The sequence below is a fragment of the Priapulus caudatus genome, unplaced genomic scaffold (genome assembly GCF_000485595.1).
Source record: "Priapulus caudatus unplaced genomic scaffold, Priapulus_caudatus-5.0.1 Scaffold1122, whole genome shotgun sequence".
NCBI lineage: Eukaryota > Metazoa > Priapulida > Priapulimorpha > Priapulimorphida > Priapulidae > Priapulus > Priapulus caudatus.
In genome coordinates, this window is record NW_014578183.1 from 61520 (window position 1) to 82397 (window position 20878).

General features: G+C 42.9%; 1 protein-coding gene across 3 annotated transcripts in view; it reads left to right on the top strand.

Moving 5' to 3' along the window:
• Nucleotides 1-3447: 3447 nt before the first annotated feature.
• The window catches only part of LOC106815468 (long-chain-fatty-acid--CoA ligase ACSBG2-like), a 33129-nt gene continuing 15698 nt past the window's right edge, over nt 3448-20878 (top strand). The window contains exons 1-2 of one of the 3 annotated variants that reach the window (XM_014819931.1): nt 3448-3506; nt 8364-8518. In XM_014819931.1, coding sequence (XP_014675417.1) covers nt 8409-8518 — 110 coding nt within the window. In that variant the 5' untranslated portion in view covers nt 3448-3506; nt 8364-8408. Of the gene's footprint in view, nt 3507-8127; nt 8519-14366; nt 14811-20878 lie in introns of those variants that run through there. The other 2 variants (XM_014819930.1, XM_014819932.1) reach the window with 2 other exon arrangements.

Consider the following 20878-nt stretch of genomic DNA (forward strand, 5'->3'; position numbering starts at 1 on the left):
TACCACAAGAGCAAGCGCAAGATCCTGACGACCGGATGTAAGGCCGCACTCATCCACAAAGGCTCGGTGAACATAAGTTTGTTCAGGTGTTCAGGTTTGCTCAACAGCAAGTTTGAGCAGGAGTTCCCATCTCCTTACTTCGTCTTCGGAGAGAAGGTACAGCGTTTGCGCAGGTCCTGAGAAAAATGGAAAGTCTTGAAATTTTAAAGTGATATTTGCTAGGTCTGGAAAGTCCTGTAAAATAGGCTATGTGCCTGTAATGTTCTGGATAATAAGTTGTTATTGTGTGGTCCTAGAAATTGTTTTAAATTGAGCTCCTGCCTATCTTGTCTGTAAGGCAATGAAATTTATTTCACGCAAGAACACTTGGCATTTCACTTGAGTGGGAGTCATGCAGTTATGCAGTGAAACCATCTCTATAGAACAGACACTTGTCTATAAAGGACACTTCGCATTAAGTAACCCTTATACACAGGTTTGACAGTAATCTAGCGAGTGAGTTCTATTTGTATTTTTCACACGTTTCGTTGTGTTCCTTTCAGATACGCACACGGGCAGTGTCTGCCAAGCAGATGACTCTGGTCTCAGCATTGCAGCTGCTGCTGTTTGCTAATCGTACTGCTGTCAACGATAATGGCACAATCGTTATTGATGGCTGGTATGTATGTGCTGCAGCCTAGTAGTGAGATAATTTCCTGTAGTGGATATACACATTACCTGAACTCGAAGTTCATTTAGAATTTAGTTTGACACATCTTCTCGTAGTAGCAATACGCATGTTAACGTGACTTGCCTGTTATCAAGAAATTGGTTTTAGAAATTTTGTTGTGGTGATTTTGTTGTGGTGATACCAACTTGTTTTAGAGCGTTTATTGTCACTTCAGGATTAGATTGAAAATGCCTCATCAGGTGGCAGCAAAGATCATCGCTCTGCAGCCGGCCATCGAAGGCTGCATCATTAAGGCGTGCAACTCTCCGGACTACATAATGGCGCCCTCTGACCCTGACCGACAGCTCATCACTGTAGTGCGGCATTTATCGAAGCTGCAAACAGCTGACTTTGGCATAGACAGGCAGGCGTAAGTGGTGCTTCTAAAGAGACCTCACTCGCAGAGTTATCATTGAGCGGTTGGACTTGTAAAACCACGACGCACGGGTTGTGAGTGGCACATCTAGACAACCTTGCGATTAACCTATCCATCTCTCGGGATTGGCAAGCAGTCCTAGCCAATCATTGTTGCGATGGGACGTTCTAAAAGAGAGTGCTTGGCAATAACTTGCCACGAAGTCGGCAACTTGGCATGCAAGCTTTACAAATCTTACAAACTTTTCTAACTGGACTGGCCTTGAAATAATATCCAAGAGTGTGTGGCTATCTTGCTTAGATAGATAGGTCAGTTGCAAAGGAGTTGCATGGTAGAGTTATGCGAGAGAGGTCGTTTGTGGTTTAACAAGTTGGCAGAAGTTGACGATTGTGAATGATCCAATTATGCATTAGAGTGCGAATTTCCCTAACCTCTTGTTCTGATTTGGGTAGTGCATGTGTTCTTCATGAAATAAGTTGATCAGATTTAATGATATTATGTGATATTATAAAATCTTGAATAATTTCATTTAGATATTTCTATATATAATATTATTACACACGTTTTTTGTTTGCTGCAGTGAACGTGAGAAGAACTCGACCCGTACCGGTGAAGGTGGTTTCGGTCCACCGCCTACACAGCGCCCGAGGTATGGGGACGGAGGCGGTTATGGAGGGTTCCCATCACGAGGAACTGGATACGCAGGAAGAGGAGGCAGTTTTGGAGGAGGAAGAGGTGGCAGCTATGGAGGAGGAAGAGGTGGCAGCTATGGAGGCAGAAGGGGAGGTTATGGGGGTAGAGGAGGTTATCAAGGGGGAGGAGGTGGTTATCAAGGGGGAGGTAGAGGAGGTTATCAAGGGGGAGGAGGTGGTTATCAAGGGGGAGGTAGAGGAGGTTATCAAGGGGGAGGAGGTGGTTATCAAGGGGGAGGTAGAGGAGGTTATCAGGAAGGATGGGGAGGAGGCCGAGGAGGGGGAGCAGAAAGAGGAAGCGGAGGTTATCAGGGAGGAGGAGGAGGAGGGGTGGGTTATCATGGGGGAGAAGGAGGTCCTGGAGAGTTTACTGGAGAACAGGGAGGAACTTTCAGTGGAGGAGGAGGTAGTGGCATTGACAGTGGCCAATAGGCTGCAGTATTATTGCTATTAATATCAAAAATGGATAATGGAGATTGTGTTATTAATTATATCCTATATAGTTCTATATAGATAGATCCTTTAGATGTGTGTACCCACGCACTTGCATGCACACACACTTACACATGCACGCACGCACGTGCGTACACATTCCTTGGATATGTGTCCTAATGTAATAGTATTCTGTATTATATTACGTGTTCTATTATAGATTTAAGTTGTAATCCTAGGTTTGTTTATTCCACTATACACTGTTTTCATCAAGCCTGTATAGTAAACAATGATGGTCTGTATGAATCAGAAATTCTATATTTCCATCATATGTGTGTACTTTTCATTTTCTAGATTGTCATGCGGCATATATGTTGTTGTGATCCTGTAATGATGAACATTTACTTGGTGTAACAATGAATTGTGCATTCAGTTATCATTGAATATGTGAATCTTCTTAGCCAATAATGCCTGGCTGTAACTTAAATTGTGATTTCAATAGTCAAAATGTAAGATATCAATTAGATTCCAAGTGATGCATGGCAAAAAATATGATATGGCTTTCCCATATTATGGAATCAGGCTAATTTCAGTAATTGCCATCGTTTGTATAATCAGTTGTATATTTATTACTGAGATGTAGTCGGTGTCTCACTAATTCTCAATCTGAATCACAGAATTCTGGAATCCGGCATGTGTGTAATAAGGAATGGTGGTTTGTATGGTCTGTACAGACCGTAGATTGTGTAAGACTCGAACCAACTTTTTGTTCAATAAATAGGCCTACATTATATCAAGATCATATAAATGTTTTTTTTAATGTTTCTGTTATATTAGCAATGTGCAATTTTTTTTAGTGTTTCTGTTATATTAGCAATGTGCACGTAAATTCATGTCGGCTGGTATTACACGTTCTGCTTATAATCTAGTAAATTATTATTCATGGATATTTGCCTAAATGCATTATGGTTCATATGTGTGTGTGTCGTTATCATGTGTATGTGCTCATGGGCAATTCTCCGCCTGGTGCTGCCACTAGGGGTCACCAGTATCTAAATGTTCATACGTCACAACACAAGCGTACTCTCTACCCCCCTCTAGTCATCGCTCTTCCATGTCTTATATTATTCCTTCATTTTTTCCCATGCCACAGCTGATCGCTCTTCTCGCCACTGAGTCTCTCTGACCCCCATATCCCTAAAAAAATTACATCAATAATTTGTCTACATTCATGCTCACATAATTTTCTTTATTTGCTCGGTGTTTGCGTGAACACACTAGGTATTATTCCAAGCGTGTAGGTATTTAGCATGTGTCTCATGTTGCATGTGATTAGCATTGTACGTAAAGAAATGTGAAATTCTCTTCTTTCCTTAAGCAGTTGGCAAAAATTGAAGCTTTAATTTTCTACTTCGAATCACAGTGTTGATCTGCATGTCAAACTGAAGCTGCCATCTTGAACTGAACTGAAGCTTGAAGCTATGTCTCCTTGATGTAATTGTCTACGGTACTATGTCTCCCTCGGTACTGCCGAACGTACTCTTGGTACTATCTAATATGCGCGGACGGTACTCGCCTACTCACTAAACGAGTCTGTAAGTCGCCTACGCCTATACTCCCTAACCCTAACCCTAACCATATCAGTTACCAGGTTACGTTTCCGGCAGTACCCAGGGAGACATAGACCCTATCAGTCTAACGGAGTAGTAATTTGTCTCTCTCCATCTTCGTTCGATATAGCCTAGTCCATATGACTTTGAAGACGAATCTTTTTTAGGTTATAAAAGCAAACCTTATATTGTGTTATCTTATCTGATTAACTCCATCCTCGGTATGGTCTTATTATACCATATCTTATGGTATCCATGGGTATCCATGTACTATCTTGGTCTTTATATATATATACCGGTACTATAAATACTTGGTCTTTATAATACTATATATATATATTACGAGGTTACAAATGCTTATGGGGGCGCTATGCAGTGGCATTCATTGCTCTGCCCCTCTTATGGGTTATAGTGTGTGTTAGGGCCTGAGAGGTCTATATCCACGGGGTACTTCCGGGAAACAGATACCCTGGTACGGTCGGTATACCGGAAGTTACCCTGCGTCGCTATCTAACTAATGCCGAACAGTTTACCATCGCCTACTCCACTAACGAATCAGGGAGAGTCGCTACGCCTAATCCCTAAGCCGAATCCCGAACCCTATCCTAATCCTAACCTATCCTAACCCATAACCCTAACTTATTCAAAATAGTAAAACCGGATATGTTCGCTATACCGGCCTACCAGGGTACGTTCCGCATCCCTGGGGACATAGGACCCTGGATGACGCGTCTAGGTAGAGCTGCCAGAAGAAATGATGTTTGAAAATTAAGAGTTGTGTTAGGGAAGAGAGTGTGGAAGAATTGAGAAAAGGATTATAGGTCAAGTAGTGAGTATTGCTTTTTCATAGACACAGCGCTGATTGTGCCTAATATAGACTAGAGGTGACTGCTATCGCAGAGCTTTACTCTACAAGTTCCACATTTTTTATGTATTATTGTATGTTGGAAAAGTTCTTGCTGAAAGGCGAGTTTAATATACTACCTTATATTTTCAGGGTCGCTTTTGCGTGAACTCCATTAGGAGTAGTTCCAACTTTAATGTATTTACTTATATTATATCTATAATATATATTTATGATCTTTGGTCATTATTAGTTTTAGTTTAAGTCTATTTAGTTAGGGTTATGGTTAGGCATTTTTATCATTAATCATTATTATGATATTCAAAGTTGCGTAACACTCCTAATGGAGCGTACGGTTTGACCTTGCACAAGATGGACAGTGTTGCGTTGGGGGGTGTGTACGATTTCTCAGAACTAGTGTGTTACAGTAGTTAACGAATTGCTGGAACATGCTAATTACTAGCAATTTCTTCCAAGTATGAGATTGTTGGGGGTGGCTCCTGCTTTCTTAACGTGTCGTAGATAGGATATATATATGATGCGTGTATGACTCCGTTTTACATTTCTTTCTGTTGTACTAATAGATAATAATCCAGTAATAAATCGCTAGTGAACCATTCTATTACCCCTCTTCATACCCTCAAAAGCCTACATCCCGGTAAGCCTAGTTTGTAACATTACCTATACTACATAACCAGTTGAGCTCTAAACACCTAAAATTTATACCCATCGCTCTATCCCATTACTCAAAACCACAAGAGTTAACTCCTGAGAAGTCATAGCGTTAACTCTTAACGCCGTACAACCTTACTTAGACCGCTCAAGTGGATCGATTGTCCTTATCAGTCCACCTACAGATTGACTCAACCGACCGTACATATATGATACACAAAGGACAACATATGTCACTACAGAACAGTGATCTCCTTAACCCCCACCCAACGTCTAACCCTAACCTAAACAGACCTCATATAAAATATACACATTAATACTAACAACTAAAACTACTCGGGTACATATCTGTAGTACCTGATACGACAACGACCCCATCTGCCTTACTTACACACGGTGACATAGCTATAAATTACCATAACCTTAATCCTAGCTCCAGGGCCCGATTTAGACATGTGGAGGCCCGTGGACAGCCGAGGTCCACCCTACCATAGAAAGAATACTAAAAACTAAAAGGTAGCAAGACATAGATACATATCATGTGTATAGAGCTATCTTGCAAAATAAAAAAGTTAACTGCAATAAGAGAGAGAATATTGGCTACGTTGAACCGTTGGTACGTTTCCCCCTGTAGTTGACTATACCATTCACAAACAAATACAATATGGGTTATGCCGCTATGTCTTACGTACATGTAAGATGTAAAATGCGCACAATAACGGTTTGGTTTTGATTGATACGGTTTGCGCGCATGTCATTCAGGTCAGCCTATATTTTTCCTTAACAAATTTTTTTTAAATCAAATATGTGGAGGCCCGTGGGCAGCTGCCCACTCTGCCCACTCCTAAATCGGGCCCTGCCTAGCTCTGAACAACCTTACTCATAGCCATAAACCTAATCCTAATCCTAACTCTAATACTATTTTCCTTACCTTACTTGTAACCATGAACCCTACCCTAGCTCTAATCCTATCCCTAAGCCTATAAGCCTGACCTTAAACATAAATCTAACCCTACACCTATCCTTGCCCACAACCACAAATCCAAGACTATAGTCATATGCATAATCATAAGCCTAATCCTAAATTACCTGGTAATTAACCCAGTTTCTAACCCTAACAAACACATTTGTTTCCATTTATTAGCTGCCATAGTTCATCCGGAAGTCTTGTGCCGTACGTCTTACTCACAGTTCTGGATCTGGATAGTTTACTGCGTAGCCCACGGTTACGTGGATAATAACGCAGGGACATTTCGTAAGGAATAAACGTCCAAGACTATAGCTAGCCATGAGGTGTGACCTAGCTAGCTTGGGTAAAGCCAGGTATAGTTAGCCATTTAGCCGAATGGCACTGAGGGTGGTCGCAGCCAGAGTTTTTTTTTGCGCCCTCAGTGGTTCTTATACGTCCCCATTGGCCTTAGTATTACTGGAGACGGGACCGCCATTTTACGTGGTCATCCGAGCCACGGGAGATTCACAGTCTCTAATGTTGAGAGCCAGGTTTTTACACCTTGAGAAAATTTACTGCCCCGGCCTCACAGCCTTCACTTTGAACTCACAGCCTTCAGTGGACAGTATACGTGGCCTAACCACTGAGCAACGAAGGCTTATTCACAGTTAACAGTTAACGGATCTATATAAGATCAAGAGCTAATAATACCATTACTCCAGGTAGGTCTTGATAAGATGTGGCTAGTAGTCCTCGTCCGGCTATCCCGCGTTTTCGATTTAACACGCTCTGGTAATTCCCTGATATTTGGCAAGTGTGACGGGGGTCGGTGACACTGCACTGATTGTCGTTCACATGCGCGACAGGTCAGATGTTGTTCCCATAACCATGACAACTTGCTAACTCGTGTTTAAACGGACCAGTCTGGCAGAAATCTAATAGATAGATACTAAGATAGATGGGCAAGCAGACACGCAGATATATATGGGATATTACTTATTTGCAAGATGCTTGTATGCTAAGTAGTACACGCCTTCTTTGTAGAATGTAAACACATATACAGCCATTTATCCGCGTGCGAAATGCTTAAATTACTATGAGTTCAAAAAGGCAAACATGTTTGTGTCGTACATGCCTAAGTAGTCTGGTCCACGAAAAGGTTATGATGTGATTTGTTGATCAGGATATGACACATAACGTGTAAATACAATAACATGAATAAACGCAGGTATGTTAAACTTGATTTAACGCTAATAAAAACTTTACTGCTTCTGCTTATATATATGCGCCATATATTTGGACATCAGGAAGGTAGACTAAGACAGTAAATTTTGTTGTGGTTGTACTGCATTTAATTGTACCAATTTTTTAAGGCTATGTGGAATACCGATCGACCTTATTAGATTAGATTAATTATTTCCAATATGAAATCATGTGAATATAGTTGGCCCAAATTTTCCTCGGGGATTACACATTTAATTTTTAAGTCGCAAACCTATCGGATGGTATTATTTAGTTAAATATAAATTTCAGTTAACAAATCACTAGTAAAATAGCTTAAAATAAGGTATCCTGCCACGGCGTGTTTATTAACGACCCCTCTAGATAGCGGCAACATAACATCAGTAGCCCGTGATACTACATTAGCTTCACTTGATAGCTGGTATAGGGAATGCAAAGCTGAGTGTTTGTAAGTGCCAACCGCTTTGTACTTTGTACTGGACTCCGACTTCGTGCCTGTTAGCTCGTCCATATCTCGCGCGCGCAAACACGTCAGTGCTCACACGACTCGGTGCCCAGCGCTTATCATGTTAAACCGGTTTTTTTAAGGGGACTCCTGAACGTTGGACCATAGCTTGCCCTCAGTATAGTACAGGACGTCGGGTGTGCAGCGAAGAACTTTTCAGTTCTCACTCTGGCCATCGACAGCGTTGGACGCGTGCACCATCCACCTCCAACATAGGGAACTATCCGTCAGTGTGAACGCACTCTGCTTAGAAGCGGTACGTGCCGTCGTGAGCAGCAACTGCAGTCTTGCGCCACTGTCACAGAATTTGCGACTTGGGTTCTTCTTCTTAGCGAAAGGGAGAGCTTCACGCACGCACACGCACGCACGTCTGAAGCATGGCAGAAGCTTGTGAAGGCAGCAGCAAGCTTGTTAATGGATGCAGTGAGGAGAATGTGGCAGTCAGACTGCAAGACATTGCCATAGAAACGGATGAAGCCAAGAACAAGTAAGTCCTGACCTTTGTGTAGATATTATTTTATTATATATTGATATTAGTCTGTATTCTATATCATAATATGTTCTTGCATGTATGTCAAGTTATGTTTGGTGTGAGCCGCACGCCTGTTCGTGCCACGATTGAACATGCTACTTCATGATCGTACGAGTTTGTTCATTATGTGGTTCAATAATCGTTAAATGGATGATACAGGCGCTCTTTGTATTCAGATCTGGATATCATAGAGAATTGGATCTTTTCTCATGGGGAAGAAATGGTTTGGTTTGTGTACGAACACGTTTTGACCCACTGTCTCGTCGTAATATTGCGACAAAACTCACGGCTTTCATTCACGTCTAACGTCTTCGTTTCCGTTAAGGTGTAATTGTGTGAAAACGCCGATGTTTGCCGATTGCCTCGTTCAGAGGTATTTAATAGATGCTCTCTATCATCTAGTCGTGAGACTTACCGGACTGTTTGAGTCATGCAATATATATACCGTATACGTAGTCACGGATACGTGCCATGTTGTTGGATGTGAAAGGCCAAACGCTCATGAAATAATTAGAGAGAGTATTTCTTTCATATCTAGCCACGTTTTGCGCAATCATTTTTTTTGAGTTTCATGTTCTGTTAGCGGGAGGTACTAGGCGCATCTATAGGCAATGTGTGGAACGACAAGTGTTCAGAAAGCATGAATGTAAGCGATATCTAATATGAGTATTGCCATTAACCTATGTGTGTATTCAATGTGGATACATTCAAACCTATATAGTCTATATATATTTAGGATCAATTAAATCAGCTACCAGTTGTATAGGGGTGGCCGACGACACAGGATTGACTGTGGGCTCATGGTTTTGCTGAGTATATAGGTGCTTGGCATCAACTATTGAAATCCTAACTATAAAATATCTAAAATTTGTGTACGTATCGCGCAGTGAGTGAAAGATTTAATCAAACTGCGAGCGTGTGAGTTCTTATCAGCAAATACACTGATTTCAGCAGATTTCGGTTCAAAAAATAAATGTACGGTAACATGCACGACCTTTTGTACCATGCACTAAGAGACTAAGCGCTACATCCTACGAGCGCCAAATGATAGAAAACGGGTTAAAAAGAACAAAACTGCTTTCGGAAAAAGTTACTTTGTAAGTGGTTTTTTTTATAAAAAGTATCAGTTTTCGTTTTCCTTGAGTTTCTGTTCGGACGAACTTTTTCGGACATAACAGCTGTACGAGCGGTGGTGCAGGGACGTCGCCACGTGTCTAGATTCTCCGCTCTATGTATATAGTGTACCTTGCGTGTGAGAGAGATAGCCCTGGGGAGAGAGGCAATGATCGCGAAACGTGTTTTCTGGTCTCGTCGTTCGCTGCGGGCGGAACCGCCTGTCATTTGTCGCGTGTCGAAACTCTTTACCGCGTCATCCGCGAGTATGACGACCGGCCGCGATTATCTTCTCGTGCACGTGCTAAAGAGACCTAGATAGAGAGTTCAATATCCTGTCTCAAAGTCCCCTTGGCAGGACGCCCGGATATTATATTATCAGGAATAGATAATAGAAGATCTTCTATTATCTACTCCTGATATTATCACGACGCGCTAATCTTGTTGCTGCGTAAACATCGAGTAGCTGTGAGCGATAGCCGGCAGATTACTGCGGCTCTACAGACCGAAGTTATTTGTAAGTACAATAATGACGAATTTAGAAAGCATTAAAAAAGAGTGCAGAGACTTGGACGGTACGGCGGGGTGCCTAGAGAACGACTTATCGTCGTAACAGTGTTGGAGGCAATGATCGATGATACCTATATATTGGGAAATAATTTTATTAGCTAAGCAAAGGTCGATAACATAAGGGTGCAAGGGTTGTTAGACGACGGCCAGTAATATGCGATAGTAAATTATACTACTACTAAATATTAGCTAGGCAAATGTTAGTCAGATCGCTTAGCAAGGTTGTTGGCTGCTAAGGAAAAGTCAGTGATATTGGATAGGGAGGTTGTTAGCTAGCGAAAGGGGTGAGATCAGGAAATGAACTTTTTTTAGATAGCGAGGTAGATGTGATTGCAAGGTGAGAGAGAGAAGGTTGTAAAATGTGCAAGGAGAGTGTTATAGGTATGAGCTGTATAGGTAAATAAAGGTAGTTCTACTGCAATGGCCTATACTGGTGGTGCAAAGAGGAATGTAGTAAGTTGCGTTTTGCCGACAACACATAGACGGGCTATACACGTCCCCGTGGCTGAGCCCATGTTGGTCTTCAAACCGACAACGATCGACAAGACAAGACAAGACGGGCAACTTGATCCATGGTATCAGAAGTATAGATAATAGGGAATTCCCTATTATCTACTTCTGATGGTGTGTATATAAAATGCTCAGTGAAAGCTGTGTAGCCAACATCCAAAATTAAGTTAATGAACATCAATATGCTAGAAACCTTGCGTAAGTATATTGACATTTGTCCGTTTTTCATAGCTGTTTGCCGGTACTAGTAAACTGCACGCTGTTGTATTTTACTACCGCGTTTTATAACTCAACATGTGGTGTTCGATGTCCAGAGCAAACAAGCGTACACGCTTTACATGGTCATTTATCATGCGAGGCACGTGAAACAATGAACGTCATTGGCAAAAAGTTGTAAAACAATGTTTTCCGTCGCTAATTTATAAAATTATGCGATGGTTTTGCTTGGCAGTTTGAACGATCAGAGTTTTTGTTCTGGGCTGTAGTTTAACTTCACCCAAATAAACGCACGTACACGTTTTCATTGCAAAATCTTTGCTTCTAACTCGAAGATGTTGATCGAGTCAATGACGATGTGATCTTCCGGCGAGATGCCTCTGCAACCTGGGATTCCGTACGTATGTCTGTAATTGGCGCTGAAAGGATCTGTGTAGTCAGGTGTCTAGTGTCTGTGTGTTGTCGGAACGTGTACCTCTACTAGCTCTAGCCCTAACGCATATTCTAGCATCATTCTAACCTAGTATACTAGTAACGTAATCATACTATATTTTTAAACTAATGCTAGCCATAATACTGCCTAACACAATGCTGCCTAGTAATTCTAACCTAATTATAAGCTAATTCATCCTAATCATAACCTGACCCTAGCCTAGTACGCATCTAATACTGCCTCAATGCTATTAAACCTAGTACTAAACCCTATCCTATTCCTAGCCTAAAACCTACCTAATCCTACCCGAACTCTGACCTAATCATAATCTAGTATTTCTTAATCTTTATTAACCTAATCCTAACCTAGTACTAGCCTAACCCTAATCAAATAGGCTAATACTAGCCTAATCCTAACCCAACCCTAAACTAATACTAGCCTAATCCTAACCAAATAAGGCTAATACTGGCCTAACCCTAACCAAATAGGCTAATACTAGCCTAATCCTAACCCAACCCTAAACTAATACTAGCCTAATCCTAACCAAATAGGCTAATACTGGCTTAATCCTAACCAAATAGGCTAAAATGTCTGGAATCATAGTCAGGCCTCGAATCCCGACCTCAACATTTTGCTACACGCAAAGACCCCCCCCCCCCATCCAACCCGCCCAACCAACCAACCAACCCAACTATAATTAACCACCCAACCCCCACTGACGTGGTTGCTGTGCATGCATGCAGCGTACACAGGTGGTGGTGGGTTTGATATATACCTTCCCAGTGACACGCGCACCCGCCTATAGTAGTGTTAGTCGGTCCCAATCGATGTTGGGTAGATACTACTATCAGAATGGATTGGGTAAAAATATTAATGTTTTCCTGGTTTCATACCCCGTGTAATATTTGCGAGCAGAAGTCGAGCACACTAGTTCGTCGTTTGTCAGCGGCGTGGCGGGCAGACGATACACGATAGCAACCATTGGGATATAATAGATTTTGAGCTCTATGGCGATATTTACGCAATATAGTAATATAATATAATAGTAGTGCGTGTCAGCGTGAAATCAGCGTGTGACCTTAGCAAGTTTTGAGCGTATAGTGCTCGCGAGACTGCGGTGATGCCGTGGCTTGTGTTAATTGCAAGCCTGCTCTGGTCGTTGTTGTTGTTTTTTATAATGTTTTTTTATTTCTAGATCCACCAAAGCAATAACAATCAAAACAATAGGCATACATTGGTACATATGAACAATAATTAGTATTTGACGAGAGCTATACAGAGTAATTTTTGCCATAATATATATATATTGCCTATTTCTGTTGCTGCATGTTGCAGTAGATATCCCCTGCCAAAAAAATTATGGTATATATATGCTCTGGTCGTTGTTGCTGACCTAGCTCTGAACGCTTCACGACGGCAGAGCTAGATTCACTAGGAGCGCGCGTGCACGCACGAATGCACACACGCACGCACGCACGCGCGCACACACGCGCGCGCGCGCGCGTACAAGGGCGGTAACGGCGCATTTCACGTTATATTAATTACTTGCGAAAAACACACGTCTACGTGATACAAACAACGCCGTCGTCATGGATTCACGCACCTGTCGCTGGTTTCCTACCTGATCACAGCTCACCTGTTCACACGGAATCGCCAGGCTATGAAAACAAAATTGCATCAAAATTTTCGTTCGGTATTCTTGATTTGACTTGGTATATACCTATTGAAGCGGGGTTTAGTTGATACGTGCTCGGTCGGTTAGCAGGTCACGTACATAAATAGTTTAGTAAATTAAACGTTTACTCGTTAGTTGGAGTGTCGTACGGGTAACTCGGTACGGTAACCTCGGTAACCCGTACGGTAACCGGGTAACCTCGGTCGGTACGGGTAACTCGGTTACTATGTGATTTATGTGTGTTACATTCAAGCCATTTATCAAATGTGGTCCTAGCTGGGCCCCTTATTGTTCCAATTTATGGGGCCCTTTCGAGCGCCGAAGGCGCGAAGCCTTCCTGGGGGGCTTCAGGCAAGCATCAAAATGGTATGCTTTTATTATAATTTTGCTAGCTTTACCCTTTGACATTTAAGATATTCATCCCTTGCCAAGTTATAAAAAGTAAAAAAAAAGTTTCAATTTACTACGTCACGAATTTTCTATGGTAAAATATGTTAATTTTTTGTTGCCATTTATTTACATTAAAAGTAAGAACTAACGGGAGGGACTAAACGTATCGTCAAATTCTTACCTGATAAGATTGTTTCTCAACTAGTTAAAAATCCAAAAAACCTGGACGATTTGATATTAGCAAAATTAGTGTTCCTGACATTAATTGCTTGCTATGGGCTATGTATGCGTCACGAGTGTATGTTCACATCGAACAATATAGTAAAATAAGAAGTATAATGCAGCAATTTAACCATGAAAAGGGAACAGAATTACTTATATTATTTTTTACTATTTACGGTGACGTAATAACTTTAATTGCATATTGTTATGCGTTTAATTTCGTATTGTTATGTACGCCAGTCGCCAGACCAGATTTGCATATTGCGATCGCGTGGTTTATAATACCTGTACGATTAATTATGGGGAAGCTGCTACGGGCTGGTCCAAACCAAATCACCCTGATTGGGCTGTCCTGGCCACCACGCCGCGCGCCTGCGACGCCATTGGTCGCCGTGAGCAGCCCGGGCCGCTTGAATGATGTTAGTAACAAAGCGAGCGCAGCTGCTCGTAGCAGCGACGTGTGTAACCTTGACTCTCGTCCATCGCCGCCGTGTGTCGTGTCTGTCGTGAGAGAACTCGCCTATCCGTGACACGACGTGCCAACGCGTTTCGGCTGCGTGGACTACGGTGGCTCCATCTAGCGTCTTTAATTAGCGCGAGCAGAGGGGACGCGGGTCGGCGGCTGTAGCAGGACAACGACAGCTTGCCGCATTGTCCGAACGCAGAGCCGTGTCCGAGGGGCGGGCGGATATGCGTGGGTGGTGCGATGCGCTCTGGGATGATCGGTGGAAAGAAAGCAGCAGCAGTAGTAGCAGCGTGCAGACGTAAACCAGTTGTAGCCGTGCACCGCGGGCGACTAACAAGAGAGCCTTGTAAACGATTACAACGAGCAGGACAGAGTCTATCACCTCCATACACCTGGGGGAGCGTTGTTGGTCCAAAACGTGATTTTCGCTGGGAGGGAACGTCATCGTCGTGCATCATCGTCATTTGTGTTAATACTGGACAGTTCATGCAAGCAGTGATAGGAAGTAATACGTGCCCAGATGTGGAGCTGAGTGTGTCAGTCTGAATTTTATGACTGCGTGCAAGTGGTGGCTGAATTGAGAGACAGAAGAAAGCGAAAGGTTACCAGAGAGGATGGGTGGCGGGCGTAGCAAGTCGTTTAACCTAGAAAAGTGAGTACGAAGACATGCAGAGATAGAGAGAGAGAGAGAGAGAGAGAAGGACAAGAGGAAGAGAGATGAGAAGGGTGTGTGTGTGTGTGAGACTGTGCGTGCATGTGTGCGTGTGTATCCGTATGCATAAAAAAGTTGGCCGTAATGATGCTGCTATATAAGGGCGTCTAGCGTATAATCAAGCTCTTGGTATAATCCATGGTCGTTCCGTGCTTGGATACTCATCATACTAGTACGTGACCACCCTCATATCACTCCATCTTAATTATTCATCTCACGATAAAAATGATCAATGTGTTTGTTTACGTTTACTGGTGCTAGTGCGCGCGTAGTGTAGCGCGTGTTGGCGCAACGTGGGACTGATATTAGTAGTGATACATGTACATCAATAGTACATAATAGGTATTATCTACTTCTGATGTACATGTAATCCCATCAGCAGCCTGCTGCCATGATCAAACATACGAACGTATCCCCTGTTCACGTATAAAGCCATGCACACAGCAACTATAGGCACGAGAGCGCACACCTAAGCTGTAAAATACGGCGAAGCAGTCGTGTTTGCGTATTCGCGTCCACTATTTTCCCCGTGGAAAAGCTGAAATTATATACAGGTAGTGACACTTAGACGCCTATTATTAGTCTATGGTTGGTGACTGATTTAATTGATCTGTCACTGTTACCTGAATCAGTAAGATTATCCAGGTATGTTCATGTGTATATTGATCGGGTTGGCCGTCACAGCAGCAGCTTGCATGCTCACGGGCGCTCGCAACAAACAGACAGACGGACGCGTACACACGCACAACGCGCGCGCGTAGACATGTAAAGCAGGAGTATATACTATTAATTCCTATTATATATTCATTTTATATATATAATGTAAATCAGGAGTGAATAATAGAGAATAATCTCTATTATTCACTCCTGATATAATGAATATATTATAATAGGAAATAATATTATATAGTGCTGATGGGGGTTTGGGTAAATCTGAATGATCGCCAATTGGGAAATGGGCCAATGTTGGTGTTGAGGTTTTTAGTGTACATTTTACAACCCATTGCTTCGTTATTTGCCCACGCTTTACCTCACACACAACGATTGATTCAGTGTACAGCGCCGACGAAATATAGGCCAAGGTTTATTTGTGTGGAAACTTCAATATTGAACGTTGACGCCAAATTTTCTCACGTGAAACCTCCAGCTTTCCCCTGTATTTGCCTTCGTATCTCTCCCTCTATCGATCTGTCTATCTATCTATCTATTTATCTATCTATCTGTCTATCTACCTATCACCTATCTGTCCGTCTGTCTTTCTGTCTCTTACTCGCTGCATGTCCTCGATTTGGGTTATGCAAATGGAAGCAATACAATTTAGTGGCGAGTTGTATTCATATTATAGAACAAGGCTGTATAAAAGAGGCTCGTTTGTTTGTACGAGTTTATTGATATACGAGCTTTGGCATTGACGACACGTTTTCTCATAGGCTAAATTACCATCATTTTCCTACTCGCGTTTTCTCTGCTACTCCTTCCACCCCTCGTCCTCGTAGCTCTCCCTATCACCTCCTCATCCTCTCAGTCTCTCCTCTTCGACTATATAAAAACCGTTTTCTTTATTGTGCAGATTATATAGCGTATCGTTAAAAAGAAGGTGACTACGTTGGCACACACCTGTAGTTAACGCCTAGACTGTACTATACGTACACTAACGCGCGCGCGCGCGCGTGCGTGTGTGCGTGTGTGTGTGTGTGTGTGTGTGTGTGTGTGTGTGTGTGTGTGTGTGTGTGTGTGTGTGTGTGTGCGTGCGTGTGTGTGTACGCGCGCGTGCGTGTTACTGTAGCTTACTGGCTTATTTAATTTTGTCGAACCTGTCCGATCTCCTTCATTTTTTTGTTTATATTTTTCTTATATTTCTCCTCTCCGCGGATCTTACCGCTCCTTATCTTCCCCTTTTCCCGATTAACATTATTATGATTTGTGTTTGCTATAATTGCAAGCTAGGTCGTCGTTTGTGCGTATGCCATTGACTAACATGATGGAGTTGTATTTGTGCCTCCTCGATAAGGATATGGCGTAAGTAGTATTCCAATTACTAATACTAACATCGATATTTGTCGGGTTTTTTCCGACTAACCTTTATTCGAAGATGGATGCGCGGCGGACGAGTGTATAATACGTATATGTAATTTAATAATAATCCGTGTGTAATAGCTGCGTCAAGGATGCCGCCATGATCACACCAGACGATGAGCCACGCCACCACGCACGCCCTCTGTATCGCATGCAGGCAGGGAAACAGAGTGAGATGGCGAGCGAAGGGATAGAGGGGTTTACCGAGGAAGGGGGGGGTAAGGAGGCAAGAATGGGATTGCGGAGGGAGTTGGTGAGTTACCTATGTAGAGAGGGAAGGAGAAGGTTGAGAAGGAAAGAAGGAGGAAATGAGGAAATAAGGGCGTTGCGGGGGATTTGCGGGCAAAAAGGGGTAGTGGATTGAAGGATATTAATTGTTAAGGGAGGGAGGGAGGGATGGCGTGGTGGATCGTATGTGTGTGTTTGACAGCATACTTTGTCCTAGCTATCGTGTGAAAGGAGAACATGCACCGAGCTAGCACATACACACACACACACACACACACACACACACACACACACACACACGCACAATAAATGTAACAATATATATGTATATATATTACACACTACATGCTTTATCTGTTTGTTGATCAGCTCTCACGAGATGCAGTTTCTTCTCGATCTGACTCTGTACACAGGCTTACTCTCTGCACCAGAGTCCCTTAATTTCTAACGGGATTCCACGGAGTATACACTAAGTATACACTGAACCCGTAATCAACGGCAGTGAGACGCCACGCTGACACCCTGTTGTAGATTTGCTGTTTCTTAATCTGGCTTGTTCGCACCGTCATAGTATACACTATGCAAAATATCACGAACTACGCGCCAAATTTTGCGTAATGTGACTGTGTACGATTATATGCTTTACGCTGCACTATAGATGTGTACACTGCCCGCCTTGGCAGTAATGGTGAGAGAGACGCAGGCTCGCTAAGTATTTGTTTTCTCGCGCCGTTGCACAACCTTTGCGGCGGGAAAGTTTCGTGTGGCGGTGTACCGTAGAGGTTGGACGCTCGCCCGAAACTGGACGCTCCTAAGTGCGCAGGCGCCTCTTGTTCTGCAAGGGCGCATACGCAGTAGTCATCTGCGCATCTCGCCCAGCGAAAACGGTCGCAATAAACAAACATGGCGGCCAACCCGGTCACTCATGGAAACATTTGATTGAAACAATTTGCAATGTAGTAAGTTAGTAATTAAGACTGCGTTATGTGTGTCAGGTTACAAGGCGAAACAAAAAGAAAACAAAAGAGCATGGCTACTATTTCCTACGGCCCTGCAAAACAAGATTCAAACAAAAAGAAAACAAGAGAAAAGCAAAAGAGCATGCGCGCATGCGCACTTAAGAGCGTCCAGTTTCGGGCGAGCGTCCAAACTCTACGGGACAGCGCGGTGTCCGTACCCGCCATGCATCTATTAGTTTTTGTTTGCGCGCCCGCTCTGTTTTTATGACGTCATTGCGGCGTGAGTATGGCCCTGACCGTCGATGGGTGGGGTGGGGTTGGGCTGTCCGAGCCACTGGTCCGTTAATCGGCCTTGGTTCCGGTTTTGTGTTGATCTGTAAACCGGGAGCGTGGTCAATAACATGTCCATCTCAGTCTTGGTATATAGGGTTTGTTTCTCCAGCCCGCCGGCGTGTTCGTTTACGATCCGCCGCTCATAAAAAAGTGGAATTAATTGCTCGCCGTGATCATGACAGTCGAGTGAGCCGCATGTATACCTGTGAATACCTGCATAGACATATCTGGCACGCATCGACGCTATTCAAACATGACCGCGCACGATGTGTATGTGAGAAGGTTAGGTTAGCAGCGTTACTGGCAGCTGCTACTGCGAGCTCGTACATACGATCAAGAGCGTGGTATAAAGAAGCTTCTTAATACGCTCTTGATACGATCTCTGTATTCATTACGTTGTCTGTAACGTGTCCTGATATCGTTTTAGCAGAAAGATCGAGTGATTGGCTCGAGTCTTTATCGAGTTAGTGCAGAAGCAAGTGTGCTAGGTAGCGATAAGGGCGTGGCGCCATTTCATTGATGTAATTATGTACGCAATTATGTATTTTCATACTTTCTTATAGTTTTTTTCCTCGCTGCGGTTGACAGGATGTGTACAGATACACAGGATTCGTGTATAATTGGAAATTGAACGTGTGGTATTTTAATCGGCGAGTACCCGGTAATTTTCGAGATATCTGTCTCCTGTTTCCTGTGTTGCATGTGACCACTTTTAGCATTAATTAATAATTAATAGACAGTTGGCACCGTTATGCGTACTGCGTGTTATTCGCCATTTTATTGTAATCAGGAATAAGAATTAAATTAAAACAATATATCTGCGCATTTTTTCAATGTTTCTGTTTGTTGTTTGTTTTGAGCATAGACAAGAGGTATTTTACAGAGCGGCCAATGAAGGACAAACAACGTGGCGCGCGGACTTTGATGACGTCACAAATGCATGGCGCGAATCGTGGAGATAAAAATAGCCGTACGACACACAAACAAACTTCCGCTTACCAGCGCATCCGTTGACCTGATTTGTTGGTCAAACTCGCTAACACGTGAAAACTCGAGAAAGAGAGATGGAGAGAGAGTTTATTTGGTAGTGGTTTGAGCCAGGACGAAGTATAATGAGTACAGGCAGTTCTGAAATGCACAGCGTACGTTGAGTAGTAATAAATACATCAATAACACAAGTACGTATAGTACAACAGCCGAAGTAATTTAATGTACATGTATTTCTTCAACGTAGCTGGTTTAATTTCTCTCTCTCTCTCTCTCTCTCTCTCTCTCTCTCTCTCTCTCTCTCTCTCTCTCTCTCTCTCTCTCTCTCTCTCTCTCTCTCTCTCTCTCTCTCTCTCTCTCTCTCTCTCTCTCTCTCTCTCTCTCTCTCTCTCTCTCTCTCTCTCTCTCTCTCAGTAGAATACAACAACAAGGATTATCCGGTTTTTACTGTTTCAGGCGATACAGTAAAAAAAATGTTGCCCATGCATGTTTTTAGCGGTACATGTAGTGCTCTTGTGTACACCAGAGGCTTACATTAACCCTTTATGCGCGCACCGCGGCGTCTGCAGTGTTTGTACAGACCGCGCAGGTAACCGGTTTGGGATTGGTCAAGTGAAAACAGCTAGAAACACGCCCCGCTCGCGTTTTCCTAATAACCAACATATCTTCAAGATATATATATATATGTGTGCGTGCGTGCGTGTGTGTCAGTGTGCGGCAGCGTGCGTGCGTGCGGTGTACATGTGTGTTGCAGAGGAGCGTTTGTACGGCATTTACAGGAAATTGTCGGCAATAATAGGCGAAAGAGAGGAGAGAAACATTGGTAGTAAATAGATTTTGTATTTATTTAGCATTATATTTTATTGAAACGCTCCAAGTGCCTGTGCTGTAGCCCTTCGCTTCGCCGCAGGGGGAAGGAATCGATACATGTCCAGCTATATAGCGTATGACGTCATGCGATTTACAGGATACTATCAGTAGCCTCCATTCACGCACACGCGCGCGCGCACACACACACACACACACACACGCACACACGCACACACGCGCGCGCGCACACACACACACGCACACACGCGCGCGCGCGCACCTCATATTCTTCTTGTTTTCAATGATTTGTCACGTGATAGTCGGGGCATTGCTGCAAGGACTCGCCGCCGAATCAATGTCCCATTAATAGCTGTAACTAAAACGTCAAATTGTAATTAACGATGTGAAGTTTTAATTAATAATTAATGTTATTGAACTCGTGATGTTATCAAAACATATTAATGACCGTCAATAATATATGATATAAGTTTTTCAGCTTTCGTTTTCACCGTTGCGACTACATTATGTAACATATTCAAAGGCTGATCAAACCCTTTATAGTTTACCGTTATTTAATCACGCACGGGGTGGCTACTATAGAATGAGCATAAATCA